The sequence below is a fragment of the Pseudorca crassidens genome, chromosome 8, assembly GCF_039906515.1.
Source record: "Pseudorca crassidens isolate mPseCra1 chromosome 8, mPseCra1.hap1, whole genome shotgun sequence".
NCBI classification, from domain to species: domain Eukaryota; kingdom Metazoa; phylum Chordata; class Mammalia; order Artiodactyla; family Delphinidae; genus Pseudorca; species Pseudorca crassidens.
In genome coordinates this window covers 6,183,564-6,210,979 of record NC_090303.1, presented here as the reverse complement: position 1 = coordinate 6,210,979, position 27,416 = coordinate 6,183,564, and the positions used below count along the sequence as shown (strand labels likewise).

At 37.3% G+C, this 27,416-nt stretch overlaps 1 protein-coding gene and 1 pseudogene across 1 annotated transcript; both read left to right on the top strand.

The window, feature by feature from the left end:
- Window positions 1-411: 411 nt before the first annotated feature.
- LOC137229562 (shugoshin 1 pseudogene) lies at window positions 412-898 on the top strand (annotated as a pseudogene).
- Window positions 899-2,922: 2,024 nt separating this feature from the next.
- LOC137229561 (calmodulin-binding transcription activator 1-like) lies at window positions 2,923-16,398 on the top strand. Its single transcript, XM_067747629.1, has 3 exons — window positions 2,923-2,992; window positions 14,321-14,428; window positions 15,969-16,398. The coding sequence occupies exons 1-3, from the start codon at window positions 2,923-2,925 to the stop codon at window positions 16,199-16,201; spliced, it is 411 nt and encodes a 136-aa protein (XP_067603730.1). The 3' UTR covers window positions 16,202-16,398.
- The last annotated feature ends 11,018 nt before the right edge of the window (window positions 16,399-27,416 follow it).

Sequence of the window (27,416 nt, the reverse complement as noted above, 5' to 3'; positions counted from 1 at the left end):
TATTGGAGTATAGTTGATTAACAATGCTGTGTTAGTTTCAGGTGTACAGCAAAGTGATTCAGTTATACATATACATGTATCTATTCTTTTTCAAATTATTTTCCCATTTAGGTTGTTATATAATATTGAGCAGAGTTCCCTGTGCTATACAGTAGGTCCTTGTTGGTTATCCATACTTCTTTTTTCATCTTTGAGCAGGAATCTAGTTCACTGTATTAAAAGTCCAGGGATTGTAGCCTCTTAGGCAAGCTTTATGCTACTGCAGAGAACAATTTTGAATATGGTCACAGAAGTCTCTGGTGGGGAGATAGAGCCACAGAAGTGGGGGTCCCAGGGCTGCCAGCCAGCTTCCCAGAGCCTGGAGTGTGAGGAGGAAAAGCACAGAGGCAAAGGAGGTGGCCAAGGCAGAAGATGGCCCAGAAAATGTGCCTTAAATAGTTTTTTCAGTACAGTGTAGAAGAAAGAAGGAAACAAAGGAGAGAGAAAGGACACCATGCTGAAGTATCACTAACACTTGTAAACTGCTGAAGAATAACCAGGACAACAACAGAATGTTGGTTTTAGTCTTGGAAAATGAAAAATACAAAGTGAGAGAAGCACAAGATGTCCAGTTACAGATGAGAAAATAATCTCACTACCTCACATGTTATCTATGTGCGTTAAAAGTAAAACTTACTTCACAGCAGACAGAGTAAACTGCTCAGACCCGGGACATAATGAATCCCTCTGGAAAGGACTCCAGCATGGATAACATCTCCAGGGATGTATTGTGAAGGATTTGTTAGTTCCTCTTCAGGAAGCTGGCTTTCCAGAACAAGAAGAATTATTCCAAATAGAAAAGCAAATATCTGTTATTTATCAAGAAAGATTTGAATTTGATTTTGCATCTTCTAGTTAAGGTGAAGGTAAGTCTACTAATAATGTCCTCCCTAGAAATGGATTGGTCCACCTCACTTTAAAGAAAGGTTTTATCAACCTCTGTAAGTGTGCTTCATTGGGTGTCTTCAAAACCAATCTTTTGGCTGGAGAAACTTTTGAATTGGAAAACAAATTATATTTTCAGATCTGCTAGTAAATATACATGCCTGAAAATGTAGGACAAAATATTTGTCAGTGGAACAAGGACCAAAGCTAATGCTTCCAGGAAGCATTGCCTAAACAGGTCAATTTAGAGTCTAAGTCTGAACAAACTAAAATTAGCATAGAGATGCACAAGGAAGAAAAAGAGGAGAGGAAAGCTAACAGAACAAGGAAATTGAACTCTACTTCAAGACATTAAGAGGGCAAAAGTGAAACTTTAAAAAGAAAAAAAAACATTATTTCCCAAAAAATTGGATGGAAGTGTCAGTACAAGCAATGCTCACAATTTCAATTTGACAGTGAAGGTTCATCCTACGCTTTTAAGGCAAAGTAAAATGAGCAAGAGTCCTAAAAGAGGAGAAAGCAAATGAGTCTGAAATGAGCATCTGTGAATCAAGTAGCCAAGGAGTCTGGGAAGTGATTCTGACGGCCTCTATTTGCCTTCTAAAATGCCTACTTGCATCACCTGTGTTCAAGCTCCCCCTCAAATCAGATAGGAGCCCAAACACCAGGCCTTGATCTAAATTAGCACTAAGATGTACCCATGACAAGAGATGCAAGATTCAAAGCCAACATAACTCTTGCAAGCACACCACCCAACACTCACCAGTCACCTCGGCTTAGCCTGAAGGCTCTCACCAATGTCTCCTTATCTCCTGTAGTGAAATTCAGAAAAAAAAAAACCAGAAAACTGGTTTTTATCCCAAAAAAAAAAAAAAAAAAAAGAATAAAGAAAGCTGAGTGGTGTCTTGGTCTAAGAATAAGTGCACAGTGTGAAGTATAAGGAAGACACTCTAGCATCAAAACAGGGAAGGGTCTAGTCTACAGATCTGTGTTTCATGAATTCTATTTTCAAGCAGAAAGAAAAAGACTATAAACACAGTTCTAAAAAAAAAGAAAAGTAAATACAGTGATGCTTTTGTTGTGCGTCATTGAAATACATCCTACATACTCCTCATTTCTCAAAGAGAGGTTCTGTAACAAAGCACAAGTGGGTCATACCATTGACACAGAGCTGTCTGGGCAGGATGCTTCAGAGCATAAACATTTCTTCAAAACTATACTTCATATATATTTTTTAAACCTTTAATAAATGTAGGCTTATTTTTCTTTTGAATATATATAACTTATTCAATCATTGTAATAGTTTAGATTTCTTATAATACCTTGAACCCTTAATTTGAGTTGAAGTGTGTCATATATTATTGTTTTGGAAAGCAACAATGGTTATTAAAATGAAGATGTTTTAATTATAAAGTTTTGACATACTTATATTTCCCTTACATGGGGGACATGAGAGTGAATGATCTTTGAAGACAAGTTGAGGATCACTTAAAACTCTTTACCGTAACAGTTGAGTAAAGTAAGTCCTTGACGTTCACATCCTCCTAGTTGTGTGTGGACCCCTCAAACCACTGCTACATTTCATTTCTCAGACGAAACGTGTATGAGATTGTATTAGCTGCCTCAGGCTGCCGTGACAAAAAATCACAGACTGGGGTCCTTAAACAACAGAAATTCATTCATTTTTCACAGTGCTTGAGGCTGGAACCAAAAATCAACTTTCTGGCTGATTTGGTGGGTGACAGTGGCTATCTGCTTGTTCATTCTGTCCTCACAGGCCTTTCCTCGGTGTCTGTGCTAACAGAGGAGGAGGGGGGCACTATCTGGTGTCTCTTCCTAACAGGATACTAATTCCACTGGATCAGGGGTCCACCTTCCTTATACCAAAGCACACTTTCTTACACCAAATACAGACACACTTGGATTCAGGGCTTCAACATATGAATGGGGCAGGGGCAAACATCCAGTCCATAACAGAGATCACGCTGTGAACGAAAAATGTCGCTGCCATATCAGTACAAAAAAGCTGTTGCAGCCATCAAGCCATCACTTTACAGCCTCCCCAAAGGTGAGCCCTGAGGGAACTCAGGATGGAAACAGGATGCCCCCCATCAACCATCAGCCACTGCAGCCACACCCTGGCTTGTACCCTGAGGGGACTCAGGATGAGAAAGCAGAGGACACTGGCCTCAGATGGCTGAGGTGCCGGTCCATGGGGTGATTTCAGTGAGCCCAGATTCTTGCATCTTCCCATATATATAAAAGCACTAAATTCTTTAACTTGAGATGTCTGGTTTTCTTTAATTAACAGTAATCTTTTGATGTTCCAAATACCTGGCCTTTGTGGCAAAAACTCCTCTATGTCCTGGCTGCCCCCTTACCACTTTGGAGGAGTCCCTCAGAATTATCTGAGATGCTGTGTCCCGGGCTTAAGTCCTCAGTTTTGTCCCCTGAATAAAACATAACTCTCAACTTTTAGGCTGTGCATTTTTTCTCAGTCGACAGTAATCAGCAAATGAGCTCAGGTTCAGGAATTAGTAAAAGACTAGCTCTGAACTCCAGGATCTAAGTGTCCATTGTTCAAAGTGACCCCTTAGCAAAACCCACAAATTACTGTATCACAGACTTTCAGGATAGGTCCCTTATTTAGTCAAGAATTTCAAATGTTGCATGTATGAATGCCAAGAGCTTTTGGATTTGCTTTATATCAAGTTTTCGACCAACCAGTGAGAGGGAATTCATTTAGTTTAGAAAATGTAAAGCCTTCATTTGTATATATCTTTTAAACTTTAAAGCAACTGTGCTTTATCAATTTTTAGAGTGCAGTACAATTTTGCAGGAGGTAAAGAAGAACCCAGAGGTCATGATACACCGTGTGAACAAGCTTCCCCCTCTTGCCTGGAGTCCCCATTCTGAGCTCTGGTCCTAGCCCCACTGCCTCACATCTGATTCTGCCTCTTCTTCTGGCTAACCTGGACTTAAACCCCCTCCCTTCGACCTCCTGGTAAGCTTTTGCTGTTGTTCTTAGGTTATGTGATAAATAAATACAGGCTCATCTAAAGAATTAAATAATGTGTGATGTTGGTATAAAAAGCAGAACTTGGGGAGCCCCCTCTGGCTCCATTTGAAATGCGGGGGATGCATCGGCTGGTGCCATGGAGAATTTATACACACGCTTCACCTTGTTTCTTGGGGCTCATTTTATATGTATGTGTGTGTGTGGTGTAGGTGTGTGTGTATGTGTGAGTGTGTGTGGTGTGTAGGTGTATGTGTGTGTGTCTGAGTGTGTTTGTGTACACAGAGTGGAAGAGAGAGGGGAAAACAGGAGAAAGGTGGAGAGTTGCAGTACCTTTTTTTGTTGTTATTGCTGTTCAACATCACACCTTGGCAATGTACCCCAGACAATACTTAAAGGTCTGTGTCATCTCGTCATAGCTGCATAATATTCCCTGGTGTGTACTCTCTCTATTTTCCTGATCCACCCTGGTGAATAGTTTGTTGCTTATTTATTTCTATTATAAGAAATCTTAGGATACACTTACTTGTAAATAAACAGCTGTGCCCTCATTTGAATTTCTCTAAAATCAATTCATTAATTTTTTTAATAGATCTTTATTGGAGTATCATTACTTTACAAACTGTGTTAGTTTCTGCTGTGTAACAAAATGAACCAGCCATATGCATACATATATCCCCATATCCCCTCCCCCTTGAGGCTCCCTCCTACCCTCCCTATCCCACCCCTCTAGATGGTCACAAAGCACCGAGCTGATCTCCCCATGCAACACAGCTGTTTCCCACTAGCTATCTATTTTACATTTGGTAGTGTATATGTGCCCGTGCCACTCTCTCACTTTGTCCCAGCTTACCCTTCCCCCTCCCTGTGTCCTCAAGTCCATTTTCTATGTCTAAGTCTTTATTCCTTCCCTGTTGCTAGGTTCATCAGTACCTTTTTTTTAGATTCCATATATGTGCGTTAGCATACGGTATTTGTTTTTCTCTTTCTGACTTACTTCACTCCAACACTGCTTTCTGATTAAACACACCCAGGGAACACTCCTCACCACAGTGGTAGGACACAGTACATCCAGGTCTCCCAGCACCTCATGTTACCACCCTCCCTGACCTTGCTGATGTGCCTATGAAGAGGGGTCCCCTCTGCACCCATCCTACCTTCCACTACCCTCTGAGGTGGCACCTTGCATTATTTGGTGGACATGAAGATTCTAGTTATCATCTTGGCTCACTTACTGTTATGTTGCTTTTCTCTTCTCTTGGTTTCTAGAAGGACTTCTCATATCTGACTGCTTTCCATTTAGTTATGACCCTCTGCTCTACCATTCCACTCACTTATCAGGAGACAAAAACTGGGTCTTGGTTGCTGTCCATCTAAGCCCCTTCACAGTTGTATAACTAGGGGATGTGCACACACACACATACACACATGTATTTATGATCTCTTAGTATGAAATGAGTCCTAAGAAACAAACAAACATGTATATAAATGCCTCATAGGTCGTGCCAAGGGTCCACACCTCTGAAAAGCAGTGAGAGGGAGCTTCTTAAGTTTGGCTTGATTGAATGTCTACCTAAGCATTTCAGTCCAGACATCACGGGCTTGGTTTCTATTCATAAGAATTTACAAAGTGATTATTCTATTAATAGTGGAAAATAATACAGAACAACATAAAATGATTTGCTAAAGTGCGGGTTTGAGAATCAATGGCCAGTCTTATAGTAAGATTTAATAATATTTAATTCATGAAATGTGACAATGAATAAAATCATTTATGGAATATTTTGAAGCCAATGAGAGCTAATGAATCTTATAAATAACAGACAAAATTATTTTATCAGTGGATATTACAGATTTAATATAATAGAGTTCTCCAAAGCCAAGGAAGTAAATGCCTGAATAACAGGGATACTTAGTCACAGGAGAGGTAAAATAATCTTAGATGATACTCAAAAATCAAAGATGGATTTGATTTAAAATATTTTATAATTTTTTGAAAACTAATAAATTATACATAAATCACCAGACAGAAAAAAAAATAATTTCTTTCTTTTCTTACTAGAACTGCATTTAATCAGAACCTGAAAGTCCTATCGTTTCTATTTTAAATAATTTCTGAAGAAGACCAGGAAGCAGAGCTGAATGTGACCTTCTCTTCCTCACAGAGAAATAAAGCAGCAGCTGAAAGGAAGCATATTGAAAAACTCTCTCACTCCCGTGCATAAAAATCTCACACTGGAGCTCTGCGGGTGGGTAATACTGTGTCTCTGATACAGAGCTCAGAGAGAAAGGAAAACAAGAAAAAGTTCCTGAAAGACAGATCCTAAACATGAAGGGAATCATTACATTTGAGGAAAAGAAAGAATGGTAAAATATTTTAAAACATCCAGGAAATTGGAAGAATTAAAAGAAAATGAAACAGAAATAATGCAAGTTGAAAGAGTTAACACAAAAAATAATGATGATCTCTGGACAGTGTAGTAATATTGCAGGCATTCAACATTTTTTTATTTTAAAAAAGCTACTTTTAAAAATCTTAAAATTTTCTGTGAAACTTAGTTACATAAATGCTTCTGTGAATAGCTTTTATTCAACTATGTGGTTGAAAGATATTTTCTCCTGTATGATCAGCATTATTTTTCTGCACACTTTTCCCTCTTTAGATGTGACTGTCATCTACCTTATGCAAATAGTAAATATTTCTGCTATCTTTGTTTTACACACACACACACGCACACACACTTTGTGATGGAATGATTAGTTCTTCTTTAGTCAACCTACCACTAGAATAGATTTTTAACATTTATGATCGAAGCATTGCATGGGATCACCTTTACAAGATATGTGAGGGTGACTCTAGTGGAAAGCTTCTAACCAAGAATTTTATACATGGAATGCATTCTTGCTGTTAATGAGCTAGTGTCTCATTAAACTAAGCATTATCAGTGGAATTAGAAAAATATGCAAATGAAATCAGTTGTCTGTTCACACCTGCTTTCCTTTTATTGTTCCTTACAAAAGATAAGCCTGCACTGTACAATGCAGCTGCAAGTGCCAGAATATCCCCTCTGCCCCCAGCCAATCGCGAGCAGGGTAGTAGCAAGAGTTCCCCAGATCCAGAAGTGGGGAGCTCCAGAGCTGACAAATTCGGAAGCCAGCTGCTTCCCATCCTCCACATCCTAATTTGGGGGTGTCTTCCTCATGGCCGCAGAGATGTATGGCAGATCCTGGCACAAAAAGGGTACCTGGAAAGGACAGGCAACTCTTTTATTAAGGAAGAAAATTATTCCCAGGGACTTCCCTGTCAGTCCAGTCGTTGGGACTTCGCCTTCCAACGCAGGGGGTGCAGGTTCGATCCGTGGTTGGGGAGCTAAGATCTCACATGCCTCGCAGCCAAAAAAAAGCCAAAACATAAAACAGAAGCAAAATTGTAACAAATTCAATAAAGACTTTAAAAATGGTCCACATCAAAAAAACAAAAAAGAAATAGAAAATTGTTCCTAGAACCTCCTCAGCAGACCTCTCAAGGCTGTGAACCAGGGAGGGTTACCTGCGGGACTGAAGGCCTACAAGGGGAATGTTTATGTCAGTCCTGGTCATCTCCACATGCCTTTATTATAAGGTAAAGGTAATGGAGTGAGATCAGGGGAGGATGGCATTGTTTAGGCAGCTAGTCCCGTCTGTGACATCAAATACACTTTAAAGTTCTTTTACAAAAGGTGATTTATGCTAATATTTTTGAATCCCAGCCTTCTGTTTCTTTCCACTCTGGAATGCAGAACTATGGCTTGCACATTTGATGAATGGGTATATACCACAACACCTAGAGATACAAATTGAAATGGGGAGGGAAGACCCAGGGAAAGCACGTTCTGAAGAAATTCTCAAAAATTCCCGTATCAAGGAACATCCTATGCCTAGAGTTGCCATCTGTTACTATCTGACTGATCCTGAAGACTACTTATTACCCAGCACAAACGCAGAAGCTGGTCACCTACCTCCCGTCCAGTGCACATCCTTCGTGGATTCAGTGCTTCTCTCCACTCTTCAAAGCAGATACATCCCTTCTGCCTGGCCCACCCTCCAAGTCCTGGAGGACCATGTCTCTGGTCTCACAGAGGAAACCCAGGATTCAAGCAGAAGCTCCCAGGTCTCCTGACCTCAAATGCATCCACATGGATGCTGCAGGATCTCTTGGGGTCTCTGGGCTGCAGCCAGCACAGGGTGGGTCATTCCCTTTGTCTGCTTCTGTCTTTCCAGCACATCACTGAGGTTCAGAAAGGGTCCAGGCTGGTAGTGGCTGTCTACAAGTTAGCAGTGCCTATGGCCTGCCACCTGCAGCTGTGCCCACTTATTCTCCTCAATTGGCATTAAAAGCACCAGGTTAATTATGGGTTTATAGCCATGGTATAGCCCATCACAGTCTCCCTTTCACTGAAGAAATGCCCCTCTTCTCAGACATTGGGTTAAGGGGAAACCACTGCCTACTCTTGACCTGCCTTCCCCTCAGGAAGGGCGTCAGCTGGAGAAACACCCCCTCACCCCCTACCTCGCAGATTCACTGGGGAAGCCTGTCCTGGTTTGCTCTGTGCTCTGTGGTCAGTTTGTGGTCATATTTTCCTCTTTATTTATTGGAAATGGGGTGGAAGTGAAGGTAAAGTAAATGCATGGATAAAACATCTAATTCTGGTGAAGGGTAAGCCCAAGTCTACAACCATGCTTATTTGCATATACAGATGATTCTTGTTATTCATGGTAAGTATGTTCTCTAAAGTCACTGCAAACACTGAATTACTAGATTCTGGCCATTGCTCCTGGTGGAAATACAGGGTTGGGTTCCTGCAAGCCTCGGGTCACAAGTGGTCAACTGATAACCTCATAACCCTGTTTTATGTGGTTTCTGTGTAAGGACACCTAATTTGATAGGTATGGTTGATTCATTGACCTTGACCTGATGGGCAGCAGCCTAACTCGTGTCTGAATAAAGCTTCTCTAACGCAGCTTCTCCCTAAAGCACATCACAGCATCCGTGTGCTTAGGAATCCTAAACAGCACTTAGCACTATGCTTGGGGGTGTTTAAACAGCAACATCACCAACAAAAAGCACAAAATGTGAAAAACATGTGAGAGCTGAAACAAGAAGGCAGAAGGTTCTCTTGTTCAGCCGCAGATGAGAACATGCCCACTTGGTGACTCACATTTTTACTGCTCTGTGCCTGTGAGTAAATGACCAGGAAAATGTCACAGGTATTGATTCTGAGGTTACAAAGAACTTTCGGCAAGTATGTGAATTTGTAAATACACAATGTAAATGGTGAGTATAAACTGTATGTCAATAAATCTATTGCCCACACATCTTCCTCCCTTCGTATCAGAAACAGAAAGGGAAAAGAAGAGAGAGATTTTATTTTTCTGCATTGATTTATTTTGAAAACTTAAGCATTTACAGAAAAGTTAAACAAATACTACAGCGAACACTTTTCAGCAACATTTACCATGTGTTAACATTTTGTCACACTGCTGAGGTCCCTTTGCCTACCTCTTTATCAGGACATTTCATCCCCCAAGTACTCAGCATGCTTTTTCTAAAGGGAGGTATGTTCTCCCACAAACTGCAATGCCATGATTGGGTCAAAAAAATAACATTTTATTGTGTCATCTAATCGATATACAATTCATATTCAAATGTATGCAGTTGTTTTAAAATATATATTACAGTCTCATAAGGGAGGGGGAGATTTCATCCCTAACCCTCTTGAGTTCTTTTGGCTGATCTAATAATTAAATTGACACAAGGCAGATTAACAGGAGAAAAAAATATATTACAGAGGTCTTATAGAAATGGGAGCCCTCAAAGCAGGTTATTTATGTATGATTTTTAGAAAAAGAATCTTATTTTTAAAGATTTAATAAATCAAAAGGGTTATTTATTTATTTTTTGTGGTATGTGGACCTCTCACCGCTGTGGCCTCTTCCGCTGTGGAGCACAGACTCCGGACGCGCAGGCTCAGCGGCCATGGCTCACGGGCCCAGCCGCTCTGCGGCACGTGGGATCCTCCCGGACCGGGGCACAAACCCACGTTCCCTGCATCGGCAGGCGGACTCCCAACCACTGCGCCACCAGGGAAGCCCCTGATTCTCTTTTAAAGGCAAGCTCCAGGTATTCAAACACTACCTAAACAAGCAATTGCCCTACAAATACTTCAATATTAAACTGTGTTTTTATATCCTGCTTATATAACTTTGCATTATTTTGTGAGAAACTTGCCTGGGGAATTTTCCCATTCATTTATTTAGCTTTTTGTTTCAAAATATATTTTGAACTGTATTCTGTTTTGAAACGAAATATTCTGTTACGTTTTATTATAGGTAGCATCTACTATGTGTTAGACGATGTACCTGTCCCTGATGATACAGTGGTTTGTAACAGTCCCTACACAGCAACACTTCTGACCATGGCTAATGCTGAGTTCTATCAGAGAAGCAGAACTACTACAGATACAGATAGATGGAGATATCTATAGTGCTGACCTATGCAGACATATAACTATACACTTATACGGTTCTGCTTTTTTGATAAATGCACATTACATATGTTTACATGTATATATGTATGTGTACATATGTATCTATGTCATTGGGAAGAACAAATCTCACTCCATATTAGATCTGTTCCTTTTACTTTAACCTTTGTTCTCTGTTGCCTGTGCTTAGTCCTGCTGGCTATGCACCTTTTGTAAAAGAATGTTGCCTGTAGCCTGAAATATACAGGAGAGCCCATTCTCAGGGCTCTGACTTTTAAGAGTCCATTCATATAAAGATAAAAATTTGCATAACAGAGAATAACATTGGTCTTGTTGGAGGTTTACAGGAACATCGTGACCTGACCTACCTGAACAGATGAAAGAACAAAGGATTCCGACACCAAGAAGTCTGCAACAACTAACCACATCTCTCCCTCACCTTGACTTTAAAAATGCCTTTCTGAAACCCTTGGGGGAGTTTGGGGTTTTGAGGGCATGAGCCACTCGTTCTCCTTCCTTGACCCTGCAATAAACTTTTCTCTCTCCAAACTCCAACTTTTCAGTTTGTTTGACCTCACTGTGCATCGGTCACACGAACTCTCATTTGATAATGTATATGTGTGTGTGTATATATATATCTGTGAAGGGATCTGGTACAGAGAGTTGGCCTTGTGCAATTATGGCAGTTGGTTAAGCATCTTGTCTGAGGCCACTGCCTTCACATCTGATGCTGGTGCTTGAAGCCCTTAGGGCAGGCAGTTAGGATGAGAAGATGGCTCTGAAGGTGTAAGGTAGGAGAGAAAGAGCTAGCTGGGACTCAGGAAAGTGAAGTGGAGCCCAAGAGGATGAGCTGTTCTCAAGCAAGCTCTTGTCTCCCCTGACTTTAGTGGGACGGCTCTTCTGCAGAACCGGAGGCCCTTCTCATGGAGTTGAATTGCACACAATTGTCCAGGAGCTGGAGAAGCTGAGTGAGGACCCCCAAGGGAAGGCACTATTGCAGGCCTGGGCAATGATTCCTGCAATGAGGGGCACCTGAGGGTCCGTAACTGTGTGTGTGAATGACAGAGTAGCTGCTGTTGTGCTTGCATTCTTCAAACCTGGCTTCAAAGTCTGTGTGGCCCATGCTAACCAACAACACACAGAGAAGGGAACAGTGGGAAATGCAGTTCAGCAGTCAAGATCAACACCTAATCATGGATTGAGATGCAGCGTGATAAATGCCATGTGACAAATAAATGTACAGGGAAAGTAAGCTAGTTAAGATGTTAGTTAATCGTTTCAGGAAGAAGGAACAATTGTTAAACATTTTTCAAAAACATGAAAGGAAGGACTGGAAAATGTTCCATCATGCCTAGATTTGTAAACTAATCTCCTATTACTGAGAGTTTAAGTGGTAAGTGGAGAACTCTGTTGGTTCAAGGTCTTTCACCATATTTTTTTTTTTAAAGAAAGATAAAGACTATAGTTTCTAATATATCTGTTCTATCAGCCAAAATTTGCCTCCACTGCATTTTCTTGAAATGTTGCTCAACTGTTTTTAATTGCAAAATCTAATCCATTTCCTTGCACCCTCAAATCTTGACTGCTTTTCTAATTAGTGAAGAAAAACAAGGTTCAGGAACATATGATACACCCAAGGAAGAGCATAAAATGCAATAATAACAAGTTACATTTGTTGCAAAAGCTACCACTCATATTCAACTTTGGGGCAAAAAGGGGCCAAATGTTTCAAGGCAAAGTGTGAAAAGTTACTTCGAAGATCATCTACTAACCATCACAACCTCTGAGATTATGTACCATATTACTTTTTAGGGTCACTTATACTTTCTTGTTTGTATTGATTTTCTTTCTTCCTTTTTTTTTTAGGTGCTTTTATCACAGTTTCCAATTCTCCATTAATTTATTTGCTCATTTGTTCATTATTGCAATGTGATTTTTGCAATAAACAAGTATTGCCAGCTCAATCTGTGTCAAAACCTGTGTTTTACTAATAAATGAAAAATGATAACATTATTAACATCAAATATGTCAACATGAACATGTGATCTCAAAATGTATATTAGCATAATAAGCTAGTTATCTTATTCAATTTACTTGGATAGTTTAACTTAGAAGGATAATCAGTTATAGAATTAGGATTCAAACATAGGTCTGTTCAATTCCAAAGCACTCTGTGACAATTAGCTCATAGTCTAATGGAAAGAAAAGAAGCCTGTAAATAAATAATTCCATCTTTAAATGCTTAGTAGATTTAGTTATAAAATACAAGGAAATAGTGGTCAACTTGCTTTATACTGGCAGGAGAAATTTTAGCTTAGCAATTTCTTTTAAAAAGTTGTTTTTTATTGAAATATAGTTGATTTACAATGTTGTGTTAGTTTCAGTGTACAGCAAAGAGATTCGGTTGTACATACATATATCTATTGTTCTCAGATTATTTGTCCTTATAGGCCATTACAAAATATTGAGTATAGTTCCCTGTGCTATACAGTAGGTCCTTGTTGGTTATCTATTTTATATGTAGTAGTGTGCATATGTTAATCCCAAACTCCTAATTTATCCCTCTAATTTATCCCTGGTTTAGCAATTATTTATAAAGAGAGCAAAGTGAAAAAGACTAGTTCCAGAAGAAAAAGAGTAGTTGAAATACAAAGTTATGGGGGAAGAAAACCTTAATCTGAAAATCGGTGAGCAATCTAGTATGTGGAAGAATAGTATAAATACAAGGATATGGTAGTAGGTAAGGGTGGGGACTTAGGAAATGGATGTCCTCCAAAATCTGTATTAATCAGGTCAGGCTGTCATAACAAGTTACCACAGGTTGGACTATTTAAACAAAATAATTTAATTTTCTCACAGTTCTGAAAGCTAGGAGTCCAAAGTCAGGGTTGCTTTTGAGGCCTCTTCTTCTGAGGCTTTTAGGGTGCTGCTATCTCATCATGCTCACATGACCCTTTGTGTACAGGGCACTTTGATTCCTCTTCTTATAAGGACACTAATCCTATTGAATTGAGGTTCCACCCTTATGACCTCATTTAATCTTTATTACCTCCTTATAGGTCTTATCTCTAAATACAGTCACATTGTGTGTTAAGGCTTCAGCATATGAATTTTGGAGGATACCATTCAATCCACAGCATTCCCCCATGGTCTCCCAGAATTCATGTCTTTCTCACATGCAAGATACATCCCATCCCAACAGTCTCGAAGACCTTAACTCATCCCAGCACCAACACTAAAGCCTAATGTCTCATCTAAATAATACCTAAATCAGATTTCAGTGAGACTTCATGTCTCAGAGTATACCAGTAACCCTCCAATGACAGTTTGGGTTGAGTTTTTGACAATGGAAATGGAGAAAAAAGAGCAGACAAGTGTTTGAGGTCTGAAGGAAATGGAGTTAACAAGATTTAGGGAGTAGCTGGATTTGAGTAATTAGAAGAAATGGAAGTCCACTAGATCACCCAGATCTCCAGCGTAGATGAATTAGTGCCTGGTGTTACCATTAATCAAACACAATGGGAGGAGGATAATTGTGGGAAGATGATGGATTTGGCGAGAAAGCACACACAAATGTTGCCTTCACTTTTTCCTATAAATCTCCAAATCTAATGCATAGATAAGAGAGTGCATCAATTTACTTCTTGCCTTTTATCAGCCCTTTCTGACCTCAGTCTTTCTAACTGCAGGAACCTTCATTTATATGGGTTCTTGATAAACTATAGTCTGAGTCACTGAGAAAATAAATGGTGCTATATAGTAAGATCTTGACTAGAAGATGAAATTTTGGAATTATTCTATTGCCCAAGGCCAGAAATATGCAAGGTGAGCTCCTAAATCTCTTTTCATATACTAGGCTCTGTGTCCATGTTGTTGGGACAGGAGGAGCTTCATCTCTGGCTCCTGATTGAAGTCTCAGTTCAGCTTGACCTGAGAAAGTATTTCCCCATGGCTGAGGAGCAGGGTTAGCAGGGTGGCCTGCCCTCTTTCTTTTGAGGAGTTGACACTTGTCCTTCTCCGTCTGGCTACAGGCTGGATTTCTGTTTCAACCCAGGTGGCCATCCCCATCAGCCCCCACATACACACACAGACGAGCAGACACAGACACACACAGGTACACACACACACACACACACACACACACACATACACACCCCCCCACGTTCTTTTACCAAGATACTGCTGACCTCAGAACAACCACCACTCCATTCTCCTCCTATAAATCCTCTCCTCTTGGCTAAGGACATCAACACATATGAACACAGGTTTCCTTTTCCCAGTTTGACATAATTATTTAAACTGCTTTGGAGCTTTCTTGGGGGACATCTTTGTGGTTCAATCATTGCCTATAGTTGAAGGTCCTCTAATTTTCTAAGTCCAAGTTAGTCAAGGCCAAGTTTATACTGACAAATTTTATGGAAATTTACTTACATATTCACTTTAAAGGAATCTTTATTTCTAAACTGTGAGGGTTCTAAGTTTTAACATATTGGTGTATTCCTATTTTGCTGTTTTCCGAGTCACAAGAAAACTTTGAGTTTAGTAAAAAATATGTCAAGTTAATAGAAATTACCATAAAAATGATTCCAAACATTATATGAATAATAAATGGTTAAATGTTTGTTTTTCTCATGTTCTTTTACAACATGTAGAGAGTATATTGTTTAATTTATTCTTATTTGAGCTTAAATTATCATGAGTAAACAACTACCAATTGATAGTCTAGTACAAGTCACTGGCAAAATAAATATATTTGGTTAAATATTTCAACACAAATCCTAGTAAATGTACCATTTTGGTTGGTATGCTACACAGCACTTGCATTTGTATTCTGATTCCTCTGCCTCCCTGACAAAGTTGGAGAAAGCACCGAAAGGTAGAACATCGCTAGTAGTGGTATTATCTCATTTCAATGATTGCTTTAAAGCAGTTAAAATTTTAGTCATTTTTTTCGATTCTTAGATTCAGAGATGTATCAAATAGGAATATTAATGAATAATGATTTACCCTCTAGAAAAAATTTTCCTTTAGGGTCCAAAAATAATAACTGCATTATCAGTGATAGGTATTTTCAATACAGGTTTTAGAATATGGGTATAATGGATATAACTTTTATTACACATTTTTGTGATCTGGTCAAATATTTTGCCTCACAATTTTTAATGTGCTCAATTATATTGTCTAATAAGAATAAATGTGTTTAATTATTGTCATAAAATGTTAGTGTAAAACAAATACTAATTCCATTAGTGAAAAGGAAGGCGAACAAAAGAATCTAAATACAAAGGCTGGCTCTTTGACATGTGAGGATATAGCAGGAAGATGGTCATACTACAAACCAGAAAGAGAGCTCCTGTGAGAACTCAACAATGCTGGCATCCTGATCTAAGACCTCCATCTTCCAGAACTATGCCAAGCTGACTGAGAGAGCCACAGAATTACAGTGCGGCGGCGGCGGGACGAAGCGCGCGCCCAGGTCACTGTCACGAGAAGGAGGAGGTTGTGATGCGCGGAGGGGAAATGGCTGCCGAAAACAAGCTGGAAGAGCGTTTCCCAAAGTGTATTCTGCGGAATTAGCACCTGCTGCGTTCTCAACACCGTGCCACCTATAGATGATCATGGGAATAGCAATAGTCATGTAAAAATCTTTTCACCGATAAAGCTGCTTGAGTGTCTGCCGAAATGTTCAAGTTTACCCAAAGAGAGGCACCGTTGGAACACTAATGAGAGATTATGATGTAGCAGTCCCTTTGGATTTCTTTTTCATAATGTGTGACCCTTCACCTTTGATCCCCTGACATGCATTACCTTGGTAACCATTTCATTTTTTAATTTAATTTCATTTTTTGATTTTGGTGTGCAAGCTGTAATATTTCATCTCTCGAAGTGTAACTGGCTGATTTCCTTAAATAGAGATACCCCTCTGAACGATAAATTTGCAAAATGCTGTCTTTATTTTCTGTATTAAAATTGATTTCAATTTAAAAAAAAAAAAATAAATAAATAAATAAATAAATACAAAGGCTGAACTAACCATAAAATACTGATAAATACTTTGTGAACTATAGAAATGAGAATTTTATGTTAATCACTTTTGAAGAAATTTATACTAGTAGCAAATATCATTAAGGGCATATTAGTCTTTGAAATATTTTGTTCATAAAAACTTATAGGGCCATCCTGACCAATCAAGTCTTTCCAGTTAAAGCAAGCCCAAGAGGAAAATTTCTGAAAAATAACTGTTACAAAGAAATACTTTTAAGTTTAACACACTGATCTTTTGTGATCTTTTGTTTGATTGGTGATGTGTATTACACTCAGGAATAAAAGACAAAGGGTTAGGGAGGCAGTGTGCATCTCCTTCTGGTAACAGCATCCGGATCTTCCTGTGAGGAGCCAATTCTTTGCTTTTTTACACAATCCTGTTTTGATTCTTAATCCAGGGCTGGCTCTCTCCTATCTGGTGGCAGCCAGGACAGTGGGAATCTCCTCTGTTTACATTTAAAACTTGAGAAAAGTGAAATATGGTACTCAAAATAGTTGGAACATTTGATTCTAACAATGGTATCCTTAAAAGACTGTGCTTTAGGGCTTTCTGGCTTTTGTTCCTTCTGGACCTGGGTTGGATTTATCAAGTACCCATTTCCTCCCATACACTGTTCTCTTAAATTAGCTAGAATTGGATTCTGTTGCACTGAATGAAAATTATAAGTGACACTTGAGGTACGCATTCATTCCTTCTGAAATGGCTGAGAGTAGATTCAGGTTTCCAGAAATAATTGAAATAGAGTAACGTATTCTATGAAAAGTAGGTAGGCACACTGTGACAAAAGCAACCCAGGGGACTAGAATTTGCAGGAATACAACCAGAAGTCTGATTTCTACTCAGACCCTTGCTACACAGTTGGCCTCCAGAAAGTCATATATGCACATTGCTCTTTTTTCCCTTGAGTAGGGATAAAAAAAGGCAGGGCCATTTACAGTGAAAGTTTGTATTCAAAATGCCTTATGGTTCATGCACAGAATTTTTGCTCAATAAAGATTTGTAAAATGAATAATATTTTAATCTACCTGCCATTTAAGTAAGAGAATCACGGTGGACATTTGTCAGTCTCTTGTTTGCCTAGTTTCTGAACTTCCTGGCTTATACATCTTGTTCAGCGAAACAACCCGTCAGCCCCCAAATCACTATAGAATCTGAAAGTTCCAGAGATAAGCCTTGAGCACCTTCTTATAACAGGATAAAGGAATGTGATCCAAGCCCTGCTCAATCATATGTACCCAACTTCTAACCCTGAATCAGTGTTGTAGGATGCAAAGAGGCAGAGACCACAGCAAAACAGCATTTCAGACAGTGCTATTGCAGGAGAAGTGATGTCTCAGGAGAACCCTAGGAGTAATGCTGGCAGTGGTGTCAGTGTTCCACTGTGGAAAGGACAGAAGACTGATCTCAGTATATGCTTATTCTAGCGTTTCTTCCAAATCAGCAACTTTGGAGGTGGGGAATAAGGAGGGAAGCAAGCTATAATTTAACCTGTCCTCCAAACTATTCTAATGAAGCTTCAAGTTTGAGAACATCTGGTCCAAGAGCACAGGGTTGAGACTGGATCTGCAGGATTCAAATTTCTACCACCTAATTTTTATACATGTATGTGTGATATTTTGCACATAGTTCAATTGCTAATCTCTCAGTTTCTCACCAGTAGAGTAGAGATAGTAACTCCTATCTTGTAGGTCTTTGCTGACACATATTACATCCTATGTAAATATTAGCTGTGATTATCTAACAGTCACTTAGTACATTTATATTTTGCTTAAAATATCTTGAAAAAGTTTATATTGCTTGCAGCTAAATATTACAAAAGATACAAGGATCATTAAAAAATGTGGTTGTAATATGTTTCACACTTGAAGAAAGAAAAGGTTTGCAAAAACACTTATAAACTGCAAAGAAGTATAATGTACCCATTACATAATAACACCTCATACTCTCCTCCCCTAGCCCCTAGAAACCACCCTTCCACTTTCTCTATGAATTTGACCAGTCTATGTACCTCATTTACATGGAATCAAATGATATTTGTACTTTTGTGATAGGCTTATTTAACTTAGTATGTTAATGTCCTCAGGTTTCACCCATGTTATAACATGTATCAGAATTTCCTTACTTTTGAGATTAAATAATATTTCATTGTACATATTTATCATATTTTGTTTATCCAATTATCCATCAATGCACATAGGTAAATTGCTTCCACCTTTTGCTTATTGTCAATAATGCAGTAATAAACATATATCTCTTCAAGTCCCTACTTTCAATTCTTTATGGTGTATACCCAGAAGTAATTCTATTTTTAACTTTTTGAGGAACTGTTTTTCATACTGTTTTCAATAATTGCTGTACTATTTACTTTCCCACTAACAGAAAACAAGGGTTACAGTTTCTCCACATCCCTACCCAAACTTATTTTCTGTTTTTCTTTTCTTTTCTTTCTTTTTTTTGGTAGTAACAATCATAATGGGTGTGAGACAGTGTCTCACTGTGGGTTTGATTTATATTTTTTCCTAATAATTAAGGATGCTCAGCATCTTGTCATGTGTTTATTCATCATTTGCATATCTTCTTTGGAGAAATGTTCTTTCAAGTCCTTTGCCCATTTTTAATCAGGTTATTTTAATGTTGTTGTTCAGTTGCAGGAGTTATTTAATATTCTGGATATTAACCTCTTGTAAGATATATTATTTGCAAATGTTTTCTTTCATTCCATGAGTTGCCTTTTCCCTCTGTTAATTGGATCCTTGGATGAAAAGAAGTTTTAAATTTTCATGTAGTTCAGTTTATCTATTTTGTTGTCGTTGTTGCCTGTGCTTTTAGTCTCATATTCAAGAAATTGTTGCCTAATCCAAAGTCATGCAGCTTTCCCACATTTTCTTCTAAGCATTCTACAGCTTTAAGACTTACAATTAGGTCAGGGATCCATTCTGAGTTTTTTTTTTTTTTTTATCTTTTCATAGGTTTATTGGTAATTTGTGTTTTCTTATTTGTAATTTACTTTTATAGCCTGTTCTAGTATTTTGACAAGCATTTCACAAGTAATTGTACATTATTTTAACAAAAAAAAATGTTGGAATTTCAGGTATGGAGTCAAGAAAAGGAGAAAGACTTTTTTTTTTAACGTTTTTATTGGAGTATAATTGCTTAACAATGGTGTGTTAGTTTCTGCTTTATAACAAAGTGAATCAGTTATACATATACATATATCCCCATATCTCTTCCCTCTTGGTTCTCCCTCCCTCCCACCCTCCCTATCCCACCCTTCTAGCTGGTCACAAAGCACTGAGCTGATCTCCTGTGCTATGCAACTGCTTCCCACTAGCTATCTATTTTACATTTGTTAGTGTATATATGTCCATGCCACCCTCTCCTTTGTCCCAGCTTACCCTTCCCTCTCTCCATATCCTCAAGTCAGTCTCTAGTAGGTCTGAGTCTTTATTCCCATCTTGCCACTAGGTTCTTCATGACCATTTTTTTTTTGATTCTGTATATATGTGTTAGCATACAGTATTTGTTTTTCTCTTTCTGACTTACTTCACTCTGTATGACAGATTCTAGGTCCATCCACCTCACTACAAATAACTCAATTTTGTTTCATTTTATGGCTAATATTCCATTGTATATACATGCTACATCTTCTTTATCCATTCATCTGTCAATGGACACTTAGGTTGTTTCCAGGTCCTGGCTATTTTAAATAGAGCTGCAATGAACATTGTGGTACATGACTCTTTTTGAATTATGGTTTTCTCAGGGTATATGTCCAGTAGTGGGATTGCTGGGTCGTATGGTAGTTCTATTTTTAGTTTTTTAAGGAAAGTCCATACTGTTCTCCATAGTGGATGTATCAATTTACATTCCCACCAACAGTGCAAGAGGGTTCTCTTTTCTCCACACACTCTCCAGTATTCATTGTTTGTAGATTTTTTGATGATGGCCGTTCTGACTGGTGTGAGATGATATCACATTGTAGTTTTGATTTGCATTTCTCTAATGATTAATGATGTTGAGCATTCTTTCATGTGTTTGTGGGCAATCTGTATTTCTTCTTTGGAGAAATGTCTATTTAGGTCTTCTGACTGTTTTTGGTTTGGGTTGTTTGTTTTTTTTTGCTATTGAGCTGCATGAGCTGCTTGTCAATTTTGGAGATTAATCTTTTGTCAATTGCTTCATTTACAAATGTTTTCTCCCATTCTGAAGGTTGTCTTTTGGTCTTGTTTATGGTTTCCTTTGCTGTGCAAAAATTTTTAAGTTTCATTAGGTCCCATTTGTTTATTTTTGTTTTTATTTCCATTTATCTAGGAGGTTGGTCAAAAAGGATCTTGCTGTGGTTTATGTCATAGAGTGTTCTGCCTATGTTTTCCTCTGACAGTTTTATAGTGTCTGGCCTTACATTTAGGTCTTTAATCCATTTTGAGTTTATTTTTATGTATGGTGTTAGGGAGTGTTCTAATTTCATTCTTTTACATGTAGCTGTCCAGTTTTCCCAGCACCACTTATTGAAGAGGCTGTTTTTTATCCATTGTATATTCTTGCCTCCTTTATCAAAAATAAGTTGACCATATGTGGTGGGTTTATCTATGGGTTTTCTCTCCTGTTCCATTGATCTATATTTCCATTTTTGTGCCAGTATCATCCTGTCTTGATTACTGCAGCTTTGTAGTATAGTCTGAAGTCTGGGAGGCTGACTCTTCCAGCTCTGTTTTTCTTTCTCAAGATTGCTTTGACTATTTGGGGTCTTTTGTGTTTCCATACAAATTGTGAAATATTTTGTTCTAGTTCTGTGAAGAATTCCAATGGTAGTTTTATTGGGATTGAATTGAATCTGTAGATTGCTTTGGGTAGTATAGTCATTTCCACAATGTTGATTCTTCCAATCCAGTGTCTTATAATTTCCTGCATACAGGTTTTTGTCTCCTTAGGTAGGTTTATTCCTAGGTATTTTATTCTTTTTGTTGCAGTCGTAAATGGGAGTGTTTTCTTAATTTCACTTTCAGATTTTTCATCATTAATGTATAGGAATGCAAGAGATTTCTGTGCATTAATTTTGTATCCTTGTACTTTACCAAATTCATTGATTAGCCCTAGTAGTTTTCTGGTAGCATCTTTAGGATTCTCTATGTATAGTATCATGTCATCTGCAAACAGTGACAGCTCTACTTCTTCTTTTGCAATTTGGACTCCATTTATTTCTTTTTCTTCTCTGATTGCTGTAGCTAAAACTTCCAAAACTATGTTGAATAATAGTGGTGAGAGTGGGCAACCTTGTCTTGCTCCTGATCTTAGTGGAAATGGTTTTATTTTTTCACCATTGAGGATGAGGTTGACTGTGGGTTTGTCATATATGGCCTTTATTATGTTGAGGTATGTTCCCTCTATGCCTACTTTCTGGAGGGTTTTATCATAAATGGGTGTTGAATTTTGTCAAAAGCTTTTTCTGCATCTATTGAGATGATCATATGGTTTTTCCCCTTCAATTTGTTAATATGGTGTATCACATTGATTGATTTGCATATATTGAGGAATCCTTGCATTCCTGGGATAAACCCCACTTGATCATGATATATGATCCTTTTAATGTGTTTTTAGGTTCTGTTTGCTAGTATTTTGTTGAGGATTTTTGCATCTATGTTCTTCAGTGATGTTGGTCTGTAGTTTTCTTTTTTTGTGACATCTCTGTATGTTTTTGGTATGAGGGTGATGGTGACCTCGTAGAATGAGTTTGGGATAGTTCCTCCCTTGAGTTAATTTTTTTAAAATTGTGAAAGTAAGGGTTCAACTCCATTCTTTATGGTTTCAAAACACCATTCTTGAAAAAAAATGGTCTTGTTGAGAATCATTTGACCAAACATGCGAGGTTTTAATTCTGGGTTCTCTATTATATTCCATCGATCTATGTGTCTAATTTTATTACAGCACCACACAGATTTGTTTACAATAGCTTTTTAATATGTTTGGAATCATGAAGTATGAGGCCTCCTATTTTGTTTATTTTTGGGGGGGGTTTGTATATTTTCAAGATTGTTTTGGCCATTCCATATGAATTTTAGATTAGATTTTCTATTTCTGCAAAAAATGTCGTCAGGATTTTCATAGAGACTCTATTGAATCTGTAGGCTTCTATGGGTATTATTGACATTTTAACAATATTAATCTTCCAGTCCATGAGGAAGAACTGTTTTTCCATCAATTTGTATATTCTTTAATTTCATTCAGAAAGCAATGTTTTATGGTTTTGCTGTACATTTTTTTGTTTGTTTGTTTGTTTTTGCCTCCTTGGTTAAGCTCATCCCAGAGTGTTTATTATTTTTGATACCATTATAATTTTCAGTAGTTCTAACACTTTATATTTGTGGAAACATTAAATTTTATGCATATAAGATCATGTCATCTGTGAACAGAGGTAATTTTACCTCTTTCCTAATATTTGGATATTATTATTTCTTTTTCTTGCCTAATTGTTCTGGCTAGGACTTTCAGTACTATGTTAAATAGAAGTGGTAAGAACAAACATCTTTGTCTTGGCCCTGACCTAAGAGAAAAAACTTTCAGTCTTTCACTACTGAGTGTCATTTTAGTGGTGTTTTATTTACATTTGGACCTTATTATGTTAAAGTCTTTTGCCACTATTCATAGTTTGTTGAGTGTTTTTATCATGAATATGTATTGAATTATGTCAAAAGTTTTTCTGCATCAACTGAAATGATCATGTATTTTTTTTTCTCTTCATTCTGTTAATGTGATGTATTTTCACATGTTGAACATTCTTTGCATTCTAAGAATAAATCTAAATTGGGCATGGTACATAATCCTTTTAATATGCTGTTGAATTATGTTTGCTACTATTTTACTCTGAATTTTTGCATAAATATTCCTCAGGGATACCAGCTTGTAGTTTTCTTGCAGTACCTTGTCTGGTTTTGGTATTAAGAAAGTTCTGGCCTCTTAGAATGAGTTCAGAGTTACTTCATCCTCTTCAATTTGTTGAAGAATTTGGGAAGGATTGGTGTTGATTCTTTTTTAAATGTTTGGTAAAATTTACCAGTAAAACTGTCAGGTCCTGGGCTTTTCTTTGTTGGGAGGTTTTTGATTACTGATTCAATTTCCTTACCAGTTACAGTTTTGTTAAAAATTTCTATTTATTGATAATTCAATCAGTAAGTTGTGTGTTTTTAGGATATTTTAGGTGATCCAAGTTTTTATTGTAAAATTGTTCATATAATCTCTTCTAATCCTTTTTATTTCTATAAATTTGATGGTAATGTTCCCTCTTTCATTTTTTATATTAATTATTTGAGTCTTCAGTTTTTTTTTCTTAGATTGAATAATGGTTTGTCAATTTTGTTGATCTTTTCCAAGAACCAACTCTTGGTTTTGTTGATTATTTCTATACTTTTTAATTTTTAACTTTATTTATCTCTGTTCTAATCTTTATCATGGTTTTTACTTCTGCTGGGTTTTTTTTTTAGTTTGTTCTTTTATTTCTAGTTCATGAAGATGTAAATTTAGACTGTCAATTTGAGATCTTTCTTCTTTTTTAAAGTAAGCATTTATAGCTATAAATTTCCCTATTAGCATTGCTTTCACCATGTCCCATAAATTTTGATGCTTTGTGCTTTCATTTTCATTTATCTCAAAATATTTTCCAACTTCCCTTGGGATTTCTTTTGACTCATTGTTTTTTTAAGTGTGTGTTGTTTAATTTCAACTAATTTGTAGACTTCCCAGTTTTTCTTCTGCTATTGATTTCTAGTTTCCTTCCATTGTGACTGAAACAGTACTTTGTATGATTTATACATTTTAAAATTTATTAACTTGTTTTGTGACCTAACATAGTGGATATCATGGGAAATTTCTCCACTTGAGAAAACTGTGTATTTGAGTGCTGTTTTTGAGTGTTCTGTATATGTCTGTTAGGTCTCACTGGCCTATTGTGTTGCTCAGGTACTCTATCTCCTTACTGATTTGCTGTCTGCCTAGTCTATTCCCTAGTGAAAGTGGGTTATTGAAGTCTTCTACCATTATTGTAGAGCTATTTCTGTCTTTAATTCTGTCAATGTTTGCTTCACATATTTAGGAGCTCTGATGTTGACCCTTTTAACATTATATAATTTACTCCTTTGTTTCTTATAACTATTTTGACTTAAAATTTTTGTCTAATATTAGTATAGCGATGGCTGCTGTCTTTTGGTGGCTGCACGGAATATCTTTTCCATGTTTCACATTCAACCTATGTGTGTGCTTACATCTAAAATGACTCTTTTGTGGATAGTATATAGTTGAGTCCTGTTTTTATATCTATTCTGCCAAACTATGCCTTTTGATTGAGGAGTTAAATCCAATATATTAATTGCTGATAGGGAAGAGTGTCATGCATTATTCTGGGTGTTTCTGTGAGGGTCATTTTGGATAAAATTAACATTCAAATCATAGACTGAGTAAAGTAGATTGTCCTCCCTAATGTGGAGTTGGAGATCTGAATAGAACAAAAAATGGTAACCCTCCTACAAGTAAGGGAGTGTTCCTTCTGATAGCCTGCCTTGGAACTGGGACATTGGCATTTTCCTGCCTTTGAACTTGAACTGACCCCAGACAGGTTAAACAAACCTACACCATAATTTGTGAATAAGATTTGCTCTGCTCCCTCTGGTATCAGGGACTAATGTTCCACCATCTCAAAGTGGGAACATAGACTGCTAACTTCAAGACAGCTGACCAGACAGGGAGCGGTGTATGGCAAAGGCAAAGGAATTTTCCTGAATTCATCATTTGTTTGATTTCTGTAGGCATTTCATTATTTTCTAGGGCTTTGACAAAGTTGGTTTTGATGATTTTTGCTTGTTTTATGATGTTTCTGTGGGGAGACAGGAGCTCCCTACTCTGCCATTTTGCTGATGCCATTTTTTGGTCACTTTTCATAGTAACATTTTGTGCTTGTGTATGAAAGTTCCTTAAGATTGGGATCTTTCTTACAGTTGCATATTTTCCAAGAAGTTTTGATTTAAAGCTTATATTTTACCTTAAACTTTCATACGTATAAGAGATCACCTCCAAATATGTTTGGCAAACCAAATGAATTAAGAGAAACTACTGTGATAACAGTTCAACACCTCTGAGTCAGTTGAGCTCATAGAATAAGAGAATGAAAACAAAGAGTCTCTTTTATGTTTTTTCTCTTACTTAATCTGCAAACCTATTTTCAAGGAGCAGCTCACTAAAACTGAGGTTAATAATTGCTCCCTCTTGCTCTAATGATTGAAGGGCACCCAGCAGAAGGGCTACTGGATTCTCCTTCTCACCATTGTTGTCTCTTACCTCACTTAGTGCCAGTTTCTTTGACAAAGACTTGAGTATATTATTTCAAATAATTTAAGTTGTATACTTTTAATCAGAGATAAATTTTAGAAGTTATATAGAAACTGGGGTTTTAACATTCAGTAAAATTTCAATGATTAATCTAAACTATGTCCAATGCTGTAGCAAAGCCAAGCCCTTAGATCTTGAATGTCTTCCTCTTGTTCTTTGTTTTACAATCCTGTGCACTTTCCAAAATGGCTTTTCTTTCTTCTTATTGCTATTACTTTTTATAATGTAAAAAGAGAGAGTTTCAGTCAAGTAATTCACAGAAGTAACTAATTTTGACTGGAACCAAAAATATTGGAGCTGACCTATATAGAGAAGAAAGGAACAAAAGCAAAACAAAAACAAAAACTGGATCCAGAATGAGGTAGAAAATATGACTAATAAATAGGTGAATGGTAAAAGGGAAATTGCAAAGCTACAATTGCAAGAACCTATAGAGAAAATTAATATGACAGATGATAATTATGTGTCCTTGGAGTGGAAAGGGAGACAAGTGTAGTGAAAAGGCTTAAAACAACTAAACAAAGAGACTTACTTAAGGAGATCTTTAGAAATTGAAATATTTTTCCAAAGTGTGTTCATGTATTTTACTCAACATTGAGTATTTCTAAAGTGGAAGTGGAAATTGGACATTATCTCCAGCAATCAGTGTAGATAACATATGAATAAAGTGAAACACAGACAGGTGACCTTGCTTCATCAAGGTGAAGCTGATTAGCGGAAGCCGGCCTTGTAACAGCATCAGCATCATTTTCAAGCATATTTTGGTTTAAATGGGAGCTAGGTAATATTCAAAGGCTTTAGATACACTTTATAACAGCACATATTTTGTCGAATGGTAGAAATATTCAAGGTTACAAAAATTCAGGCAAGAATAACATCTGTGGGGCTGATTTCTGGTCTCAAATTTCTTATATTCTGTTTATTCTCAAAAGACATATTAACTGCTTCTTCTACTCATTTTATATAGAAGAGATCTTAACTGGCAGTCCCCATACATCAGAAAGACCATTTTTTAATGATGTTACTTGTTTAAATGTAATCCTCCCCTAAAGAAAGGAGAAATTACACAGGGAAAGAATTAGACAAATTAAGATACAAACAAAACACTGTCCTTCCAACAGTGATATGGAGCAAAACCATGCAAAGAGCACAGCAGAAAAAAATGAACCATAAAAAATAGGTTAATGGAGGGCAAGTTTCCATATTTAAAAAATAAAATTAGCTTAAAGAGGGAATTATCTTTGTAAATGTGGAAAGCAATATTTGTAGAAATAATGATAATATCTGAAGGTAGCATCTCTTTCAAGCAAAGATAAAACTACATCAGGAAGAACTGTTATAAATGAGTAGAATCACTAAAAGGATTTACTTTAAAGGTCAATATTCAATTAATGTAATTGCTAGGATACTGACATGGGGCCTGATTTATGGGTATTTGTAGGACTAAAATGTCCTGTTTTTGGAAACCAAAGCGGTTTGAATAGTTTACGTCATGTGCTACAACCCCATATATCCAAACTGATTAGGACTG